Here is a 20039-nt window from a genome sequence, read left to right as displayed (position 1 = left end):
CAAAAAAAGATGGAAAACCCCTAAACTAACAAAAATAGAGAAAAAAAAGTCATCAAAACATAAGCCAGATCAAAGCCAGAAGGGAAAAAAAACCTAAAACAGAGAAGACGAAGAAATACTCTTATATTATTGTTATAGATGAGCACTATGTGGTTCATTTCCCTGAAAACCTCCCCCTAGACGCGCGTGCACCATTGTTGTGTGCGGGGATCACGGTCTATAGCCCGATGAAACGTTTTGGACTCAGTGAGTCGGGTATGCATTTGGGTGTGGTCGGACTCGGTCATGTTGCCGTGAAGATTGCCAAGGCTTTTGGAATGAAGGTTACCACAGCACATCCCCTAGCAAAGCTAATTAAGCAATTGAGCAACTAGGTGCTGACTCATTTTTGGTTAGTCGTGGCCCAGAGCAGATGGATGTAAAAAGGTTTTACTTTTTAAAATATGGGTTTCGTTTTTTGGAGTCTTGATTTGAACATGTGATTATCTATCTAGAAATGAATCACTTAGGGCATGTTTGGCTGCCATAAACTTTTTTTCATGATAAATTGGTGTCTCCAGGTGGATATGAGCATGAAGTGGCTAAAAATTAAGTAACAAAAAACAGGAAACTAGTGTCTCTCACGATGAGAAGTCACAAAAAATCAGGAAACAATTGATCGAATTTTGAGTAGAGTTTGTTGTTTCCTGATTTTCAGCCCCGTCTCACCCCTTGGAGATGCTTGTTTCTGATTTTTAGCCATTTCACCCACCCAACCCCTCTCTCATCACTTGGAGGCGCCGGTTATCATTAAAAAATTTCTTGGTAGCCAAACATCCCCTAATTTCTGTATTTTCTTGGAAAATTGCATTTCTCCTTGGAATGGTTTTTTCAAATATTTTGTTCCATGAAAAATCATTTTCCATAATTTTTTCCTAGATCCAAAAGGCCCCTAAGCCCTGCTTGTTTTGGATTTTGAGAAACCATTGTGAATTCAAAACTGATTCTTGAACCCAATTAAACTCTTGTTTTGGATTTTGAGCAACCATTGTGAATTCAAAACTAACAAAAGCTCTGATGGGTGAGTTGGCATCCGAACTACATCATTCGGCAAAGCATATTAAGTGACAAAACTTACATATAGAATTATGAAAATAAGCACAGAAAGACAAGCACATAAGTGAGTTGTGATACACGTAGTCCAAACATAGACCTCATCTCTTTCATAAGAACATAGGACTATTTCAACATGTCCAAAAAACAAAGAATCTCAACAAATCAAGTTGCCTAGAGAGAGAGAGAGAGAGAGAGAGTGCCATCGCTAAAAAAAACGAACTAATAGTAGAAGCAAAAGGTGTTTCTGTTTTGTTTCAATGAATGCCGTGGTCATGTCCTTCATCTTATAATAAAAGATTAGCATTTCGAAAAAACAGTAGAAGCAAAAGGCTTGTGTGCCCGAGGAAATACTTAGGCTACAATTTATAGATAGAAAAACATATGAGAGCCTCGGCAGCTCCCTGCCCAAGAAGAAACGTAGATCCTCGAGTTCCTCTCTCTTTCATGAAGAAGAGATTCGTGCAAGCTGTGACCTAAGTCTCATTATCTTCCACCCTCTTTTCGTAAACCCTCTGTCTCATGGTTGCCGCTCTTCCCTGTGTCTGTCCTGGAGAGGGAGCCATCACACTGAAATCTGACCCAATCTAGCCTAAAGTGATGGCCTCCGGCACTGGTTTCAAAGCAGAAACTGATCCATATGCTCTACCTCTTTAAAATGTCTGGAATTGAATGCCTTTGCAATGAGGCTGCGAGAGGAGCTTTGGAAAGGAATCCTTTATATAAAATATTTGTATGCGATATGAAATGAATCGAACATTAAGGAACACCAGAGGTTTTCTTTAAGAATAAATGGCGGGGGGACAAATGGGATGAAAGCGCAACATTTCAAAGTTCCACAGGAATTAAAACCTTTGCAGAGATATGAAGAATGAGAGCGAGATGCTGGGATGAGAAGAAAATTTGAAGGCAATAATAATGGCATAAAGCCATAAATGGGAGACATTTCTCTGGCAAATTCCCATTATTCCTTGCATGGTTGGTAGGATAGGAAGATGATATGACAACATTTCCTATTTAATTGAAAAATGAAGTATCAAGGTTTCCTCTTTAATTGAAACTGTATTTATTATCAGAGAAAATGAATCTAATCTATATATCATAAGGAGGAAGGGAGGTTCACTGTTCATCGCTGATGTGGACAGTCCCCTCTTCCTCCAACTCAGCTTCAAATGCTTATGTGGCACTTTGCATGGTCGAGGACCCTTCTATGGTATGATTTTATTAGCCCGATGTTCCCCTCTCTCTTCTTTGTACTAATGCAAGCTCTTTTTTTAATTGTCCTGCGAAGAAGAGGAGAATGTGAAGAAGAGTGCCAATCCTATTGTCTATGCGTTGGGGAATTTCTAATGGCTATGATTTACAAAAAAAAATTAACTGAGTGAAAAGCAAGACTATTCACATGGGCATAGAGCTAAGAAGGAAAGAGCGAAAGAGGTGCGTTTGCTAATCATTTGTGAGCAATGAAGACGGGGTGTTGGGCATGCATGACTATTCTCACTACTGCAGAGGTGTGGTGCAAGCTATGGTCATCGAGAGCCATTGTATGCTTTGTTTTCTCCTCCGCTTTAAATTCTTCGAGCTTTTCATATGTTTTGAGGTTAATTTCATGATAGCCAAATAATTGTTTGGCAAAGAGATAACATGGTATGAAAATGCAGATTATACTATGAAAGCTACACTATACTATGAAATTTTCAGTGGGCAGGTGCCAAAGAAAAACATAAGAAACCCATTTTACAGCATCAAACCCTTGGATCTTGAGCGATGTAAGAACAATCTAATTCTTCTCCATAGGTTTTTCTTCGCCCTGAATTTGTGAGATTTCTCAACATAACCTCGCTTTTATGGTGTTTGTTTTGATTTTTGTTTTATTTGGAGGTTATAATTGGTTTGCTTTAGCCTATTCTTGATTTTTTTTGGCAGGTCATGATTCCCGTAAGAATGATAAACATAATCAAACCAACAGAAAATGTCAACAGGCCCACCCAGATATACATACAAAAAATTACTTTGGAGCCCTTCCTTTGCTTCTAAATTGCATCAATTCTTCATATATATATGAGAGAACGGTTCCTACACATGTGTAGAGAGTTCTCTACACACTAGTTTAAAATACAGTGGGGGGCCACATTGTTTGGGTGATCCAAGCCATCCATTTTAAACGCCCTCACATAGATAGGGTGTCTACAAAAAATCAGATCCATAGGATCATCCCGACCCTACAATTTGTGGAGGTAAAATGGATGTCTTTAAACCTTCACAAATTAGTTCAATTTTTGCCTCCACAGTTCGAATGGTTAGGATGATCCTATGGATCTGATTTTTTGTGGACACCCTATCTATGTGAGGGCCTTAAAAATGAATGGTTTGGATCACCCAAACAATGTGGGCCTCCACTGTATTTTAAGCTAGTGTGTAGATAACTTATCTACACGTGTGTAGGAACCGTTTTCTCTCTCTCTCTCTCTCTCTCTCTCTCTCTATATATATATATATATATATATATATATATATATATATATATATATGAGTTAAGTGAAGCTACACATACGTGTAGCTAACTTAGCTACACCGACGGCTTAAAATACAGTGGGCCCACATTATTTGGGTGATCCAAACCATTCATTTGATAGGACCTCACATTGATATGGTGTGCCCAAAAAATCAGCTCCATTGGATGATCTCAACCCTTCAAACTGTGGAGGCAAAAATGGACATATTTGTGAAGGTTTTTACACGTCCATTTTTGCCTCCACAAATCGTAGGGTTGGGATGATCCTATGGAGCTGATTTTTTGGGCACACCCTATCTATGTAAGGGCCCATCAAATGAATCCTTTGCATCACCCAAACAATGTGGGGCCCATTGTATTTTAAGCCTCGTTGTAGCTAAATTTGCTACACGTATGTGTAGCTACACTTTTCTCTCTCTCTCTCTCTCTCTCTATATATATATATATATATATATATATATATATATATATATATGAGGAAAGTGAAGCTACACCGGTGGCTTAAAATACAATGGGCCCACATTGTTTTGGTGATCCAAAGAATTCATTTGATTGGCCCTCACATAGATAGAGTGTCCACCAAAAATCAGCTCCATAGGATCATCCCAACCCTACGATTTGTGGAGGCAAAAATGGACGTGTAAAAACCTTCACAAATTTGTCCATTTTTGCCTCCACAGTTTGAAGGGTTGGGATGATCCTATGGAGCTGATTTTTGGTGGACACCCTATCTATGTGAGGGCCAATCAAATGAATTCTTTGGATCACCAAAACAATGTGGGCCCATTGTATTTTAAGCCGGCGGTGTAGCTAAGTTAGCTACACCGGTGGTGTAGCTTCACTTTCCTCTATATATATATATATATATATATATATATATATATATATATATATGAGGAAAATGATTGTGCGGTTGAGCGCATGGAGGCTTCGTGCGGTTGAAGAGAGAGGGCGATTCCTATTGGTTGTGGTAGTGGGCCCAGCCTGGAAAAAGCCAAGACAAAACGTGCGTTATCGAGGGTGCGTCACGCACGCTACCCTCGACAGAAAATCCCTTTCTCTTTCTCAAGACACAACAGAGGCAAGGAGAAGGGTTTCTCCACCCAAATCTCCGTTCATCTCCGCCGGCCCTCTGCAAAACGACGCTCCAGCCCTCTGCAAAACGATGCTCCAGCCCTCTGCAAAACGACGCTCCCCTCCGGCCCTCTGCAAAGCCGCCTCCTAAGGTTAGTTTCTTCTAACTTTTCTCTTTTTTTCTCTTTTTTTTGCTGAAAATCAGAAGGAAATCATGTATGGAGAGGGTTTGGTATTTTTTTTTCCGCATTGTAAGAGGGTTTCTTCTGGTTTTGAGTAGTGTTCCATCTGCATTTTTTTTCTCAGTTGAAGAGGGTTTTGAGGAGGGTTTCATTACTCTGAACGAAAAAAGAGGGTTTCTGCACGAAGCTTTCGGCCTCTTCCACCATCCGCCAACATCCACGATCCGACGAAAAATCTCCACCACTAAAATTTCTCTGTAAAGAAGAGGGTTCCACAGCAGCCGCCAACTTCCACGATCAACTGGACGAAAAAGCTCGACAAAGGTTAGTGCGTTCTTCAGTTATTTCTGTTTTTCTCATTTTTTTTTGCCCAAAGATCATGAATGATGCTGATTTGGTGCTGAAATTTTGGGTTTTGTTCAAAAATTTAGGTTTTCTGCACGAAGCATTCGGCCTCTTCCACCATCCGCCAAGATCCACTATCCGTGGGACGAAAAATCTCCACGGAGAGTCAAAGGTTAGTGCAAAACCCACTTATTTCTCTTTTTCTCAATTTTTTTTGCCAAAAAATCATGAATGATGCAGATTTAGGGTTTAGATCGGCATGAAAGGTGCTGAAATTTTGGGTTTTGTTCCAAAATTTATGGTTTCTACACGAAGCTTTCGGCATCTTCCACCATCCACCAACTTCCACGATCCGTGGGACGAAATTTTTGGGTTTTGCAAAAAAAATTAGGGTTTCTGTTATTAGTTTAAGAAGGAAACCCTAATTTTTTGTTCTTGGAAAAATTAGGGTCTTGTTCTTTGTTTCTCTTTTCTTCTTTCTTTAAATTCGTCTTCTTTTTTTTGCTGCAAAAATCCTCAATAGTGCAGTTTTTTTCAATTTTGCTGCAAACCTACACCTGAACGTACCCCTGCAACCCTACTTTCAGTGTACCCCTGCAACCCTACTCTACTTTAAGACACACAGTAGAAAATATCTGTAATATGTTACCATTTCTTATTATGCTGATGAGCCATGTGTATGTTGCATTTTTAGGTATAAAAAATGGACCCATCTATTGACGAAGTACATGCAAATGGTTTAATTGAGTGTGACAATGGGTTTAATCTCAACGATGATAATTTAGTATGGGATGGGAATATAATTGACATTAATGATGGGGTGAATCTCAATTATGATGATCTACAATGGGAGGCTACTGATGGTATAGACGGAGATGAGGGTTGTAGTCATACAGTTACTACTCCCAACAAGGTTGTTGGTGAGGATAGTATTGTGAATATGCCGTTTGAGGACCAGGTTTTTCAAACTTGGGAAGCTGCATATGAGTTCTACAATGCGTATGCATATGCTACTGGTTTTGGACTACGAAAATCTAGTACTACCATATCAAATTTAACAAAGACGGTGATATCGAGAACGTTTGTATGTAATAAAGAGGGAGAGAAAAAGGATAAGGAGAAGATGGATGATGTTAAGGACTTGAGGGAGCGTCGCCTTGCCAGAATGAATTGTAAAGCAAGGATGATCATCAAATTGAGAGATAAAGAGTGGAAAGTTACAACATTTGACGACATCCATTCTCATGACCTTACTTCACCACTTAAAACGCAAATGCATCGTTCACATAGTCAGTTCCGTAAAAACAAAGGCTGTAAGAATTTGATTGAACAACTCAGTGGAAGCAATTTCAAGCCTGCTCAGATAAAGAATGCCATTAACTCTACTTCCAATGCTCCCGTGGTCTCAACAAATCAAGTTATTGCCCATTTGAGAGCAGTTAGGGAGAACAATATGGGTAAAGAAGCGGTGATAGTGGCTAACCATTTCCAAAAGAGAAAGTCTGAAGACCCGAACTTCTATTTTGAGTTGGAGTTAGACGCGAATGGGACTTTGCGTTCGATGTTCTGGGCTGATTCCAGGGCGAGAGAAGCATACCTTACGTTTAGTGATGTGATCGTATTTGATGTGACTTATAAAACGAATAGGTTTAAAATGCCGTTTGCACCGTTCACTGGGGTTAACCATCACAGGCAGTCGACTCTTTTTGGATGTGCACTTCTTGCCGACGAGACAGAGGAGACTTTCACCTGGTTATTTGAGCAGTGGCTCACGTGTATGTTTCGTAAAGCTCCAGGTGCTATAATAACTGATATGGACGGGGCTATGCGAAATGCAATTCGAAAAGTATTTCCACATACCAGGCATCGATTTTGTTCGTGGCACATAAAGAAGCATCTCCTTGAGCATGTTGCGGACATGAGAGATGTCGACACTGATTTCTACAAGGATTACAATCACTGGTTTTACAGGAGGGAAATAGAGGATTCTGAGACAGAATGGAAATCTCTGGCTGATAAATATGACATTGGTGAAAGTCATTGGTTAGGAAAAATGTGGGATATCCGCGAGCATTGGGTTCCCGCCTATTGGAGAGGCACATTCACAGCAGGAATGACATCTAGTCAACGGAGTGAAAGCATAAATTCCTTCTTTGATGGTTATGTTAACCAGAACACCTCCTTAGTTGAATTCTTGGGTCAATACGACAAGGCACTGGTTGAGCGGCGTAAAGCCGAATTGGAAGAAGATTTTAAGTCTAACAATACAGTTGCCAAAATGAACACAGCCAGCCCATTGGAACGAAAGGCTGGGAAATTCTATACAAAGAAGATGTTCACCATATTCCAAGATGAGATGATGGGTAATTTTGCCTTATGGAAAGACAAGTTTGGAAAGAACGACAATGTTGTGGAATACAATGTAGGAATCAGGACAGATGACAAGAAGAAATACCTTAGGGTTCTGTTTGACAGTTCCAACGATGTAACTGCGACATGTCAATGTGCTAAGTTTGAGAGGGAAGGAATATTATGCAGACATATCCTTCACATTATGGATAGAAAGCAAGTACCTACTATCCCCAAACGCTATTTATTAAAGAGGTGGTCAATTGATGCAAGGCATCGAGCTGGGGGCACAACATCTGTAACCCAAGGAGATACTAGTGGCGTGAATGGACTGAAGAGGTGGTGTCTAATGTCAACATGGCAGCAACTGATTGAAAAAGTTGGTAATGACGAGATCCTCTTCAAGAAGATGACTGATTTTTGTACAGAGCTTGCTGTAGAAGTTGAAAATAAGGAGAAGGAGATTGTCTATCCGCAGAGTGCAGTTGGTAGCCAAGTGCAGTCAAACATTGGTTCTAGTGAAATACCTCAGTCAAACATTGGTCCCAGTCAAATACCTCTGTCAAACTTTGATTCCAGTCAAATACTTGGGTTTACAATTCGTGACCCTGAAGTTGTAAGGACGAAGGGCAGGCCAAAGCGTGCAAAGCGTCATGTATCTGGCATAGAGGCCAGTCAAGCACAAAAACAGCAACGCCAGTGCTCAAAATGTGGGGGATATGGACATTACAGAACAAGCTGTCAAAAGAGGACTAAGGTTTGGAAACGTTATTATTGCTCTGGTCAATTTATTATGCTCCGTTTTTTTTCTTATTGATTTACTCGGGGCTGCGGGAATGCAGAGATTAATGTCATCTTGGTTTATTTTCTACAAATGGATATGCTTATTCACATTCAAGTAATCATAATCGGATGGCTGGGATCATCTAACGAGTATCATTACAGGCAATTTCAATCCATGGAGGGGCTCAACAGGATGGTAGTTTATCCTTTATATCATGTCTTAAGTCATGTAGGCCGGCCTAATTAAAGCGTTTTTTGTACTTTTAGCTGGTGGCCATGATTTCTTAAAAAACATTCTACAAAAAACGTGTTTTATTTCATGGAAAAATTGCTAATGGGGGACATCAAAATACGAGAATTGCCAATGGGGGACAGTCTCCTCTAGTGTATTTATGATGACAATTTTACACTAAGGGCCCGTTTGGATACCTCCCATTTTGTATTTGGATTTGGAATTGAGTTTTGAATACAAAATGAATAGATCTGGCAGCTCATGTAGAGGGAGACAGAGAGGGAAGGGGGTAGTTCCTAGTGGAGGGGAGAGGTTGAGGAGCAAAGAGGGTGAAGGAAACTCCCAGATCTGTGAATTTCCAATTTCTTATTTCCACAGCACACTTAGAAATCTATTTTTTTTTTCACTTTCAGCTGCTGAATTAGAAATCCAAGAATTTGATCCGAATCAAATTACATTGCAAAAAGGGCTGCAAAAGTGAGAAGTCCAAATAAAAATCTTCTCGGCATCCAAACGTGAAAATTTGATTCTAGGAATGATATCTGCTCCCTTATTTTGATAATAATCTCACTTCACTGTATTTAAAACCATCTGTAGCTGTCTCTCAACAACTGCCAACCATTTATAAAACGACGTGTGCCAGTATTATTTCCCTCTATTTCAGTTTTAGTTAAAGTTAAAAGGATATGGCAGTGTAATTAGAAACAATTGAGATTCATTACAATGTTTCAGAGTGCAGAAAATAGCCAGAATGGGAGTCCGTGAAAATTACTAAAGAGAGCTCTATAAAATCTAAACATAAAGATCTCATATGACACTGCTACTTGCAAATTCTAAACATCATATAGACTATGCATTCAGTGTCAATGATCTGAGAGCAAGGCCACGCTCATAATTACTTGGTACATAGCATATTGACAATAAAAATTGAAAAGGCAGCACAAGTTCTATCAAAAGAACATTACATATCCCCGTCTTCTATAGCCAATAACAATTAAAATAGTTTGTTTCTAAAATACCACACATCGCAAATACTACATAGTGATGTCAAGATGCAAAATAACATCCTAGCAATGCCTACCATCCGATATTACAGCTTCAAAAACCAAAGAATCACAGCTGCCTTAATCAGAATGAAGCCTAACAGGCAGCAAAAGCAAGTACAACCGGTATTGATCGCACCAAATGAAGGATCGATAGTGGGTCTGCAAAAACAAAAAACACCAAGTTAGTGACAATGGGCAGTGAGAAATGGCACCTTCCAAATGATTTTTTTTTAAATGATCGATAGTGGGTCTGCAAAAACAAAAAACCCCGGCTTATGTTCTTTTTTTCTTCAGCTTCTAAAAATAGTGACAATGGGCGGAGAGAAATGGCACCTTCATCTACAAAGCAAGTGTCTAACTCTCTAAATCTTACTCATTTCCATCTTGGTTATCGGCATTTTACTGCTCATGTGATGTTGGTAAAAATGATACATGGCAATTGGAACGGGGTTAGAAGCCAACTCTCAGTCGAATCATATAGATCTAAAAGGGCATATAATCATTAGGGAGCCATTCTGAAACACAAGCTCAACAATGTCATATTAGTTCTCAAACACAGAACCTTACAAACCCCATAAAATTAAAATCCATAACAGGAAAAAGAAAGAAAAAGGACTGCTCCTAATAATCAATTTTTTTCTCTGGAAACAGCCTACTAAGCCATAAATTGCATAACTCCAATTACATCAAACAGAAGAGGGGAGCCTAGTTGGGACCCTAGTTGCATAACTCCAATTACATCAAACAGCCTACTAAGCCAAAATGCAGAAGCATTTCCCCCCAAACTACACGCCAGAAAGCTTTTTTTTTTAATAGACAATTCAAAAACCTTGTCTGATAACAGAGGCATTTCATCAAACAGAAGAGGGGACCCTAGTTGGGACCCTTAAATTGCCTATGTTTGCCAAATCGTGTGAAGTACAAAAAGGGCATGTTGAGGCCTTTCCATCTAAAGCCTACAGAAACCATCACCAATCCATGAAAGCTGGGTTGGTTACAGATTTTTTTTTCATTTACCTGTTTGTTTAAGATTATGACAAGAAAATAGAGGCCATCTTCTCTGTTTGATCGCGGAAGTTGGCGGCTGCTGTGGAACCCTCTTCTTTACAGAGAAATTTTAGTGGTGGAGATTTTTCGTCGGATCGTGGATGTTGGCGGATGGTGGAAGAGGCCGAAAGCTTCGTGCAGAAACCCTCTTTTTTCGTTCAGAGTAATGAAACCCTCCTCAAAACCCTCTTCAACTGAGAAAAAAAATGCAGATAGAACACTACTCAAAACCAGAAGAAACCCTCTTACAATGCGGAAAAAAAATACCAAACCCTCTCCATACATGATTTCCTTCTGATTTTCAGCAAAAAAAAGAGAAAAAAAGAGAAAAGTTAGAAGAAACTAACCTGAGGAGGCGGCTTTGCAGAGGGCCGGAGGGGAGCGTCGTTTTGCAGAGGGCTGGAGCGTCGTTTTGCAGAGGGCCGGCGGAGATGAACGGAGATTTTGGTGGAGAAACCCTTCTCCTTGCCTCTGTTGTGTCTTGAGAAAGAGAAAGGGATTTTCTGTCGAGGGTAGCGTGCGTGACGCACCCTCGATAACGCACGTTTTGTCTTGGCTTTTTCTAGGCTGGGCCCACTACCACAACCAATAGGAATCGCCCTCTCTCTTCAACCGCACGAAGCCTCCATGCGCTCAACCGCACACTCCTTTTCCTCTATATATATATATATATATATATATATATGAGTTAAGTGAAGCTACACATATGTGTAGCTAACTTAGCTACACCGACGGCTTAAAATACAGTGGGCCTACATTATTTGGGTGATCCAAACCATTCATTTGATAGGACCTCACATTGATAGGGTGTGCCCAAAAAATCAGCTCCATTGGATGATCTCAACCCTTTAAACTGTGGAAACAAAAATGGACAGATTTGTGAAGGTTTTTACACGTCCATTTTTGCCTCCACAAATCGTAAGGTTGGGGTGATCCTAGGAAGCTGATTTTTTGTGCACACCCTATCTCTGTGAAGGCCCATCAAATGAATGGTTCGGATCACCCAAGCAATGTGGGGCCCACTGTATTATATATATATATATATATATATATATATATATATATATATATATATATATATATATATATATATAGGAGAGTCAAGTGAAGCTACACATACGTGTAGCTAACTTAGCTACATCGACGGCTTAAAATACAGTGGGCCCCACATTGTTTGAGTGATCCGAACCATTCATTTGATAGGCCCTCACATTGATAGGGTGTGCTAAAAAAATCAGCTCTATTGGATGATCCCAACCCTTCAAACTGTGGAGGCAAAAATGGACAGATTTGTGAAGGTTTTTACACGTCCATTTTTGCCTCCACAAATCGTAGGGTTGGGATGATCTTATGGAGCTGATTTTTTGGGCACACCCTATCTATGTGAGGGCCAATCAAATGAATGGTTTGGATCACCAAAACAATGTGGGGTGTCTTCCTAGTAACTTTCTACCACCACAACCTCTTACACCTAGTCATGTACATGTGTATTTTTAAAGAAAAATATGAGGCCCAAGTTATTCATTGATCTAAGCCTCATTTGTTGGGTACAAACATAAATGGATCATGTCCCAAAAATCATCTCCGTATGAAGTAGTAGAAGGCTACATATCCAATGCAGCCATACCTCTCATATGATCCTTCATCACTATAATTACTGAGAAGGATATGTGTCAGTCTACGCAAGACCAAAAGAGGCATTTGAGAATAAATATAAAACAAGGAGTATTTTTAGAGTAAAAGGTTTTAAGTACTTTAACTGAGTGACAGATCTGTAAGCTAATGGATGGGGGATTTCCAAAAAGAGATGGTCTGAATTGTTGCTAAACTAACCTTGTCATCAATGTGGGTATTCTGAGAATATATTGATGGCAGGCATTTATATAGACAACTAGTGGGGTTGGAAGTAACTGTAGATATCGAAGTGACAGAATGAAAATTAATGTTGGCTTAAGAGCAAAAATTTCACCCATAAATTTGGAAAAGAAAATGAGTATACATAGCAGGAATCCAAAAAAGAATGAGGAAAGCAAAAACCTTCATACATGGAGCCCATTCCATCTCTGAAGTGAGATGTAAACATAGAAGGTAATGCAACAATTCAGATGGATTACCGATTACATCACACCGCAATTACACATATAGAAATGCAGGTAGGTCCTAAAATATTGAAAAAAGAATGATTGTTCTTATAAATTAAAACCTAAACCCTGGGCTGAGAGTTTTATACCTTCATTGGATGGAGCGTTATATTCCTCCATTGGATGGTTTGGCACTTTAGAGTAAGCTTATTGCATCTGAGGTAGGTGCTAGTGTATTTCAAATCATGTTGTCAACAGTCTGTCATTGTGTAATGTAGGTTTTAATCTGTGTATGCTCACTCTATAAAAATTCATCCAATCAAATTTGGTAAATGTTGAGAAATATATCTTGTCCAACAAAAGCATAACAGCATGCAAGTGACCTGCATTTCATCCAAATAAAAATTCAATGACCGGTGGCAGAGTCAAGGCCCAAAATGGAGATGATCTAAAACCCTCAGCTTCACCCTCCGCGATGGCGCCCGTATAGAAACCTTAAAACAGTCCACAAAAGAATGCAGCTGCATTTCATCCAAATAAAATCAAGAAATTTAGTTAGTACCTAATTGCACAATTGAGCTAGTAGCCATATATGACTTGTAATTTTATATATTTTCGATGAAAACAACATTAACGTGTGAAAATGACTTAACAAAAATTGAAAGATTTGATCCTCATGGAAAATTATTTTTGAGAATTATCTGAGTGTAGCCTCAATCAAATTAGATAAAATAGCCTTAATCAAACTCATGAGAAAGTAGAATGGGACTCTTCCAAGATGATTGGATGGTATCGGCCTGTTGCATTTCTCTAACAATACTAATGAAGAAAATGACAAAAATACTCATATCCCATATAAATAAAAAAGTACAGCTCGTTAAAAAATTGTAAAACCAGGTGGGTTGTCCTCATTATCAAAACATCGTCGTGGAGATATCAGTCCCACCAGTTTTAAATATGCAGTTTATAAGAAGACTATTGATTTTGGCACTACTGGGTTTTGATATTTGCAATAAGTTACCTTGTCTTTTCTTTCATAATTTGCTTCTATAGCATTTTTTTGAAATTGTGATAGCCATTGACAGCTGGTTGAATAGTACAAGACAATGTGAGTTAGTGAAATTATCAAAACATTTTCCCAACCGAAATCTTTCTTGCATCTTCTTTAAATAAATAGAAAATAAATAAATAAACGTTACACAAAATGATAATGAGTGTGTGACCTACCACGGATAGAAAAAGAGACGACCTTTCTTGTCACACTTGTGGGTCTCACTCTTTATGAGATGTCGCTATTACTACGCGTTTTTTCCTTATTTGTGAGCTGAGCTTCTACTTTAGACATTTTGGACGGTCCAGATTTATGAATGGTGAGGTGGCCAAGACTGGGGAAGACTCTGGATCCACCTTCCACCTTTCCCTCTCTAGATATATCTATGTTAAAGCTTAGAGTGAAACTACAACCGAGCTTTTAGTTTGGAGAAAAACTTGTATAACTCAACAAATAGGAAATTTATTATGAAACCATAGTTCTAAATTTTAAATATGATGTCTGTGCTTAGATATGAGTATTTTTCAAAAAAAGTCGGTCCCGCTTTGTTCAAAGATTCAAACCCTTCATATGGATTATCATAACATAAATATGTTGTGCCTCAATAATCATCTCTGGATCTACTTCTCCCGCTTACATGTGTGCATAATCCACACATAAATATTGTCCATGGGTTATCCACCTAGCATTCTCCATTAAGATATTGAACAACCTGAGTTTGAACAATTTGCTCTCATATGAGGAATCGATTCGACCCCGTGTCCTTTTTCAATTAACACAATATCCACAATAAGGTCTTCTTAAGAGGGAAAAAAATGGTTCCTTCCAAACGACAATGTCAAAGTCTCCCTGTTCAAAAGAGGGAAAAAAATGTCTAAAATTTCCTACTTCTTCACACACTAAAAAAGATAATTTGAATCAACCCTATTCAAGTTTTATCTAGAGGGACCTCCAATTTATGATGATATCCCTATAAAATTATAAATTAACCATAATCATATTATTCCTCTCTAAATGGAGGAAAGGAAACATTTTCACCGAAAAAATTTCAGTCAGAAATATTTTTCTTGAATCCAAACATTGCCTAAGGGAGGTAAAGATTTTTCAGCCATATCAGATTTTTCACCATGTTTTGATACGGTGGGTCCTACCAATTTCCCTCAAACACATGAATAGGGTGGGGCCCACCATGTATACCAATGCTCACTATCTCCACCCAAATCCATACATAGAGTCAGGCCCACCATCTTACAACATTTATTTGTTGTGTGGGTCCGACCACCCAAATTCATATTCATGTACAAGGTGGGGCCTACCATTTTGCATCTTGCTTTGATAGGGTGGGCCCCACCATTTTGCATCTTGCCGCCTACACGTCCACTTTCTTACAGATTTTTAGCCTATCATTTGCCCCTCTTTTTAAAGCTCTGCTCTTCCTTTCTCTGCTCTGCACTACTCTACTCTTCTGTTCCTTTCACTGAGCAATTCTCTTCTCAACTTATTTTCTTAACACCCACTTCAAAATTTTAAATTTAATTGGTGAAATGTTTGGACTTCTTTTTTTTTCTCTTTCCTCTTTCTATTTCTCTAACAAATGATACATCTGGGTTTGCTCATCTTTCTGGGTTTTTTTTTTTGTTATAACTTATAAGTACTTAAAATTCACAACCCATTGTAAGAATTTTCATCTTCTAGTAAATGATTTCTCCATCTGGGAAAGAACAGTGAAACTCATGCTCACTCCACACCAAAAACCATTTTGCATTGATCTTCACTTTCAGATCAAAATTTTAAGTTAAATGGGAAAATATTTCATAGTTTTTCTTAGTCTGTAGATTTTACACCATTTTGCACCAAATTTCAGCTTTGTTTGCTATCTTGAGTTTTAGTCCCTCCACAATTAATTTCCATAAATGGAAAGGACTGAGATTTAGACTCAATTCTGTGACTAATTTCTAGTCTTTTAGTTTCCAGTAATAGAAAATTTGGGGTTCTTGTTTATTTGCTTCTTTCTTATATTGCTGAATTTCATTTATGTGATGTAGGACATTGTTTGTTGTTTTCTTTAGATTTCTTATTTTCCTTTTTGTTTATTAGTTCTATTTGCATTAGGATTATTTACAGATAGTAATAGTTATGTATAAATTAGGAGTCTAAATCGCCGCATTAGAATGTAAATATTTTTATCTGTGTTCTTTCTACATTTACCAATCTTTTCTTCTCAACCATGGAAAAACCTCATGGTTTTACCTTCCTTAGAATTCTCATTTTCTTTGTTCTTCCGTTCTCTTTTGCTCAATTGTTTCCCTCTGAAACCATGGCCTTGTTCCGATTTCAATGCATTTTGGAGTACCCATCTGTTCTCAATGGCTGGAACAGGTGGACTAATTTCTGTTACATTCCTCCTTCTCAGTCTCTTAAAATCGTCTGCTCGGGAAACCGAGTAACCGAATTAACTGTCATTGGAAACAACGGATCCCCTTATCCCAGTAAGGTCTTTTCCATCTCTTCTCAAACTCTATCTTCGAATTTTTTGATTGATTCTCTTTTCACCACTCTTTCTAAGTTGTCAAGCTTGAAGGTGCTGTCACTTGTGTCATTGGGTTTGTGGGGGCCTTTACCTGAAAAAATCAATCGATTTTCGTCTCTTCAAGTACTGAATATAAGTTCAAATTTTATTTATGGGAAAATCCCATTGCAAATTTATTCTTTGACCAGCATTCAGAGTCTTATTTTTCATGATAATTTGTTCAATGGAAATGTTCCTGATCTTAGTAGCTTAACTGTTCTTGAAGAATTGGACTTGGGTTGCAATATCCTCGGACCAGAGTTTCCCTCATTGGGGAATAAGCTTGTCAGTCTAGTATTGAGAAACAATTCTTTCCACTCAAGTGTTAATTCTGAACTTCAGTCCTTTGATCAGCTCCAAAGATTAGATATCTCTTTCAATCAACTTGTGGGGCCAATCCCATCTCTTTTGTTCTCTTTACCTTTGGCTGGTAATAAATTGAGTGGAGCTCTTCCAATGAATACATCTTGTAGAAATGGACTCAATTTTGTGGATCTCTCTCATAATCTTTTGATTGGAGGTTTGCCTCCCTGCGCCCGTTCTAATTCTTCAGACCGAATTGTGTTGTATTCATGGAATTGTTTGTCGTCTGGGGATTCAAAGTATCAACATTCAAACTCATTTTGCCATCGAAAACCAAGTTAGGCCTCTTACTTGGAATTGTTGGGGGAATTGTGGGATCCTTGGTAGCATGTATGATGTTAACATGCATGATAGTTAGGAGATTGGGGAAAAAGAATGAAAGAAACTCTAGATCTCAGAAATCTGTCGTAGGAAAAACGTCAGTTCGGATAGTTCGGATATCCCCAAGACTGGGTACTGAATCTAGTAAGCTGTTCTTTCTCTTCCACCATTATTCATTGCTATCTGTCTATAGAATGACCATGAATGATATTTCTTTCACTTTACCATCCTTGAAAATTTCAGTAGAAATGTATCCAAGTTTTCCAGACTTGCGTCTATGGTTTAAGGGCCTAATCTTTCTGAATTTCTTTTGTAATGTTTCTGCTTGGTAGTGTATATAGACTTTTGTAAAAGGATTCTTGCATGGAGCACTCAATGTTTCTTTGATAGGAATGATTAAAATATGTGAAGCCAATTTTATCTTTGACAGGGCATATGTCTCAGGCAATGAGGCTAGGAGCACTTGGGCTCCTACCATATCATGCTCTTACTCTGGAGGAACTCGAAGAAGCAACAAAAAACTTCGAGCCTTCGAATTTAATGGGGAAAGGATCTCAGGGTCAGGTATGAGAGTGAATCTATTTCGGATGGAAAATATCACCTACTACTCTTAATAATAATCTTATATATTTGTTCGAAATGCTTGGGGACAAATGATCATGTAATAAAATGTTTCAGTATAATGTTGACTGTGTCACCCTAGCCACTACATAGATTAATAAAGGCGACAAAATAGGTAGATCAGATACAAAATGTTAATACACTCTAAAGAAAGGATAAGGGAATGATGTTGTATTTTCCTTCTATCTAGACCTGAATGGACTACCCAAGTTGTGGCTCTAACCATGACATAAAAGTGAATGTTTCCAATGTATGTGCCTGTGAGCATTGAAACGAAACTGATTACAGAAAATAGATGATAGATTTTTAACATCTGGTAGACCTCAATAAGTCCTGTTTATTTGCCCTGTTGCCACCATAATTTAAACATCCTATCTCCTTGATCAAATGGCTATCTTTTAGTGCTTTGCCAAGAACAATTTAACTGTTGTTTTTTGGACTATGCCTGTTGTGTCAAACTCTTTTGAATACTAAATATTTTGTTCATGGGTTCAACACAAAAATCTCCTCAAATTTCAGTCTATTAAGTGGTAAGGTAGTGTAGGCACCCCATTTTGACCGAACCCTAGTAGCATCGTTAGATTAGAAATCCTGCTAAATCAGCGTTTTAGAGTCCCAATTTGTACCTTAGGATAGGTTAGGATCCCAGGTAGGTCCCTTTAAATTTTCGTTTGAAACCGTTAGAGTTTGCCTAGCAACCGAGCGAAGTTTCTAGTGTAGTGTAGTGTAGGAATAAGAGTGGTGATTTAGCCAGAAAAGGGGGTGTGCTGGAACCTGAAAAGCCAGTTCAAATTTACTGCAGCGGGCTGTCCAGGAAGATATTTGGGTGTGCAGATTAATGTGTAGCTTAATTAGAGGGTGCATTATCCGGGAGCAGGGCAGAAAAGATTCATTTCTTCCTTTTCAAGTTCCAATTAGGCCTAATAATAAGTTAATGAGGTTTAAGGCTAGGATTAGTTAGAAAAGAATATTATGAAGCTTCCTAGGAGGTTTAGAGGCTTTTGATCTCAACACTTTATTCATAAAGGCAATTTGAAGGGCTAGGATCATAGAAAGGAGCCTTGTTTTTTAGTTGGACCCCCTGTAGGTTAGAAAATGTACAAAATACACTATAGGTGGCTATCTAAGTAGGGAGGGGGGGTCTGAATATATCATTTTCCCTTTCATAAAAACCCATCTGAATCAGGGTTTTAAAGGGGAGAGGAGATTGAAAAATCTCAGAGGAGAGGGAGAGAAACAGAGAGCTAGAGAGAGTGAGAGAGGGATTTCAGCCTTCTTCTCCGGCATCATTTCCAGCCGGATCTATCATTTCCACCCCCACTACAACCATCTTCTTATTATTCTTCTTCTTCCCTTATCTCCACCATCACTATCTCTGCAACCCACCTCCACCATCACCATCTCTCAGCCACATCTCAAAACCTCTCCTCCATTGACCTCTAAAATCCTATATCTATATCTAAACCCATTTACTCCGGCAACGGCCATAGATTCCGGCCAACACCTTCTCTGCAATTCGTATCTCTCCCTCTTTACCACCACCACCCAGATCCTATTCCAATTTCATTTTTTTATCCCCATCAAAACCCATCACCATCACAGCTGGCACCCCCTCTTCTCATTTCCCCAAGACCTCCTTCTCTGGCCTCATTTCCCGCTGAAAATCCGGCCATCCCATCCTCCACCGCTGGCCGATCCTCCACCATCATCACCGTACCCCATCAGAGATGAAAGGAGCTTGGGCTCCACCGCATCCGACGGGCCACCATAGCCTCACCTTCTTCCCCTATTCAACCTCCCATTTCTCTGTTTTTCATCACCATCTCTAATCCATTTCAGTAACCCTAGCCTAAAATTTGACCCCATAGCAACCACCTCATTTCAATATCCACCGCCACTTAGAAACCCACATCAAATTCTCCACCACCATCATCTTCCATCAGCCCAACAATCCAGGAAACCCTTTTTGATTTTTATCTCCACCATCACCCTTAGCTCCTTCCTCAAGCTCTTGTTTAATTTGTTTCAAAGCACCCTCTCCATTGCAATTCACTCAAACATAGTTCTAATCCCTAGATTTAAGATTCTCTTCTACTTGGGTTTCACCCATTTTCTGAGACCGAAACTTCCTAGTTCAGATCTGTTCCTCTGGTCAGTAATTTTGAAAAGTGGAGAGAAGAAGAAGAGGAGGCTTTGGACCAGAGCAATTTATTTAGGCCTGCTGGCATTGGATAGAATAGAAAGCGATCAGCATTGATGAAATTCTGGATTTCGTGAGTTGCGTGATTTGGGGCAAAGAAAGAGGGATCTTCATTTTTTCTCTCTACCGGGTATGTATTGGGGTTTATGCATTATATTAGTTTTCTCG

General features: G+C 38.9%; 1 protein-coding gene, 1 long non-coding RNA gene and 1 pseudogene across 2 annotated transcripts in view; 2 read left to right on the top strand and 1 right to left on the bottom strand.

Annotated features, from left to right (window-relative positions):
* The first annotated feature begins 5911 nt into the window (after positions 1 to 5911).
* LOC143850580 (protein FAR1-RELATED SEQUENCE 5-like) lies at positions 5912 to 8374 on the top strand. Its single transcript, XM_077359813.1, has one exon. The coding sequence runs from the start codon at positions 5912 to 5914 to the stop codon at positions 8372 to 8374; it is 2463 nt and encodes an 820-aa protein (XP_077215928.1).
* Positions 8375 to 12900: 4526 nt separating this feature from the next.
* The window catches only part of LOC143849576 (uncharacterized), a 79939-nt gene continuing 72800 nt past the window's right edge, over positions 12901 to 20039 (bottom strand). The window contains exon 7 of the long non-coding RNA XR_013235722.1: positions 12901 to 13267. This is a non-coding gene — a long non-coding RNA (uncharacterized LOC143849576). The remainder of the gene's footprint in view (positions 13268 to 20039) is intronic.
* The window catches only part of LOC143849402 (putative LRR receptor-like serine/threonine-protein kinase At1g14390), a 30434-nt pseudogene continuing 26419 nt past the window's right edge, over positions 16025 to 20039 (top strand).

This window comes from Tasmannia lanceolata, unplaced genomic scaffold, assembly GCF_043159265.1.
Source record: "Tasmannia lanceolata isolate RefF3 unplaced genomic scaffold, GAP_Taslan_0.1 ptg000018l, whole genome shotgun sequence".
NCBI classification, from domain to species: Eukaryota; Viridiplantae; Streptophyta; class Magnoliopsida; order Canellales; family Winteraceae; genus Tasmannia; species Tasmannia lanceolata.
This window is presented reverse-complemented; position numbering and strand designations above follow the sequence as displayed.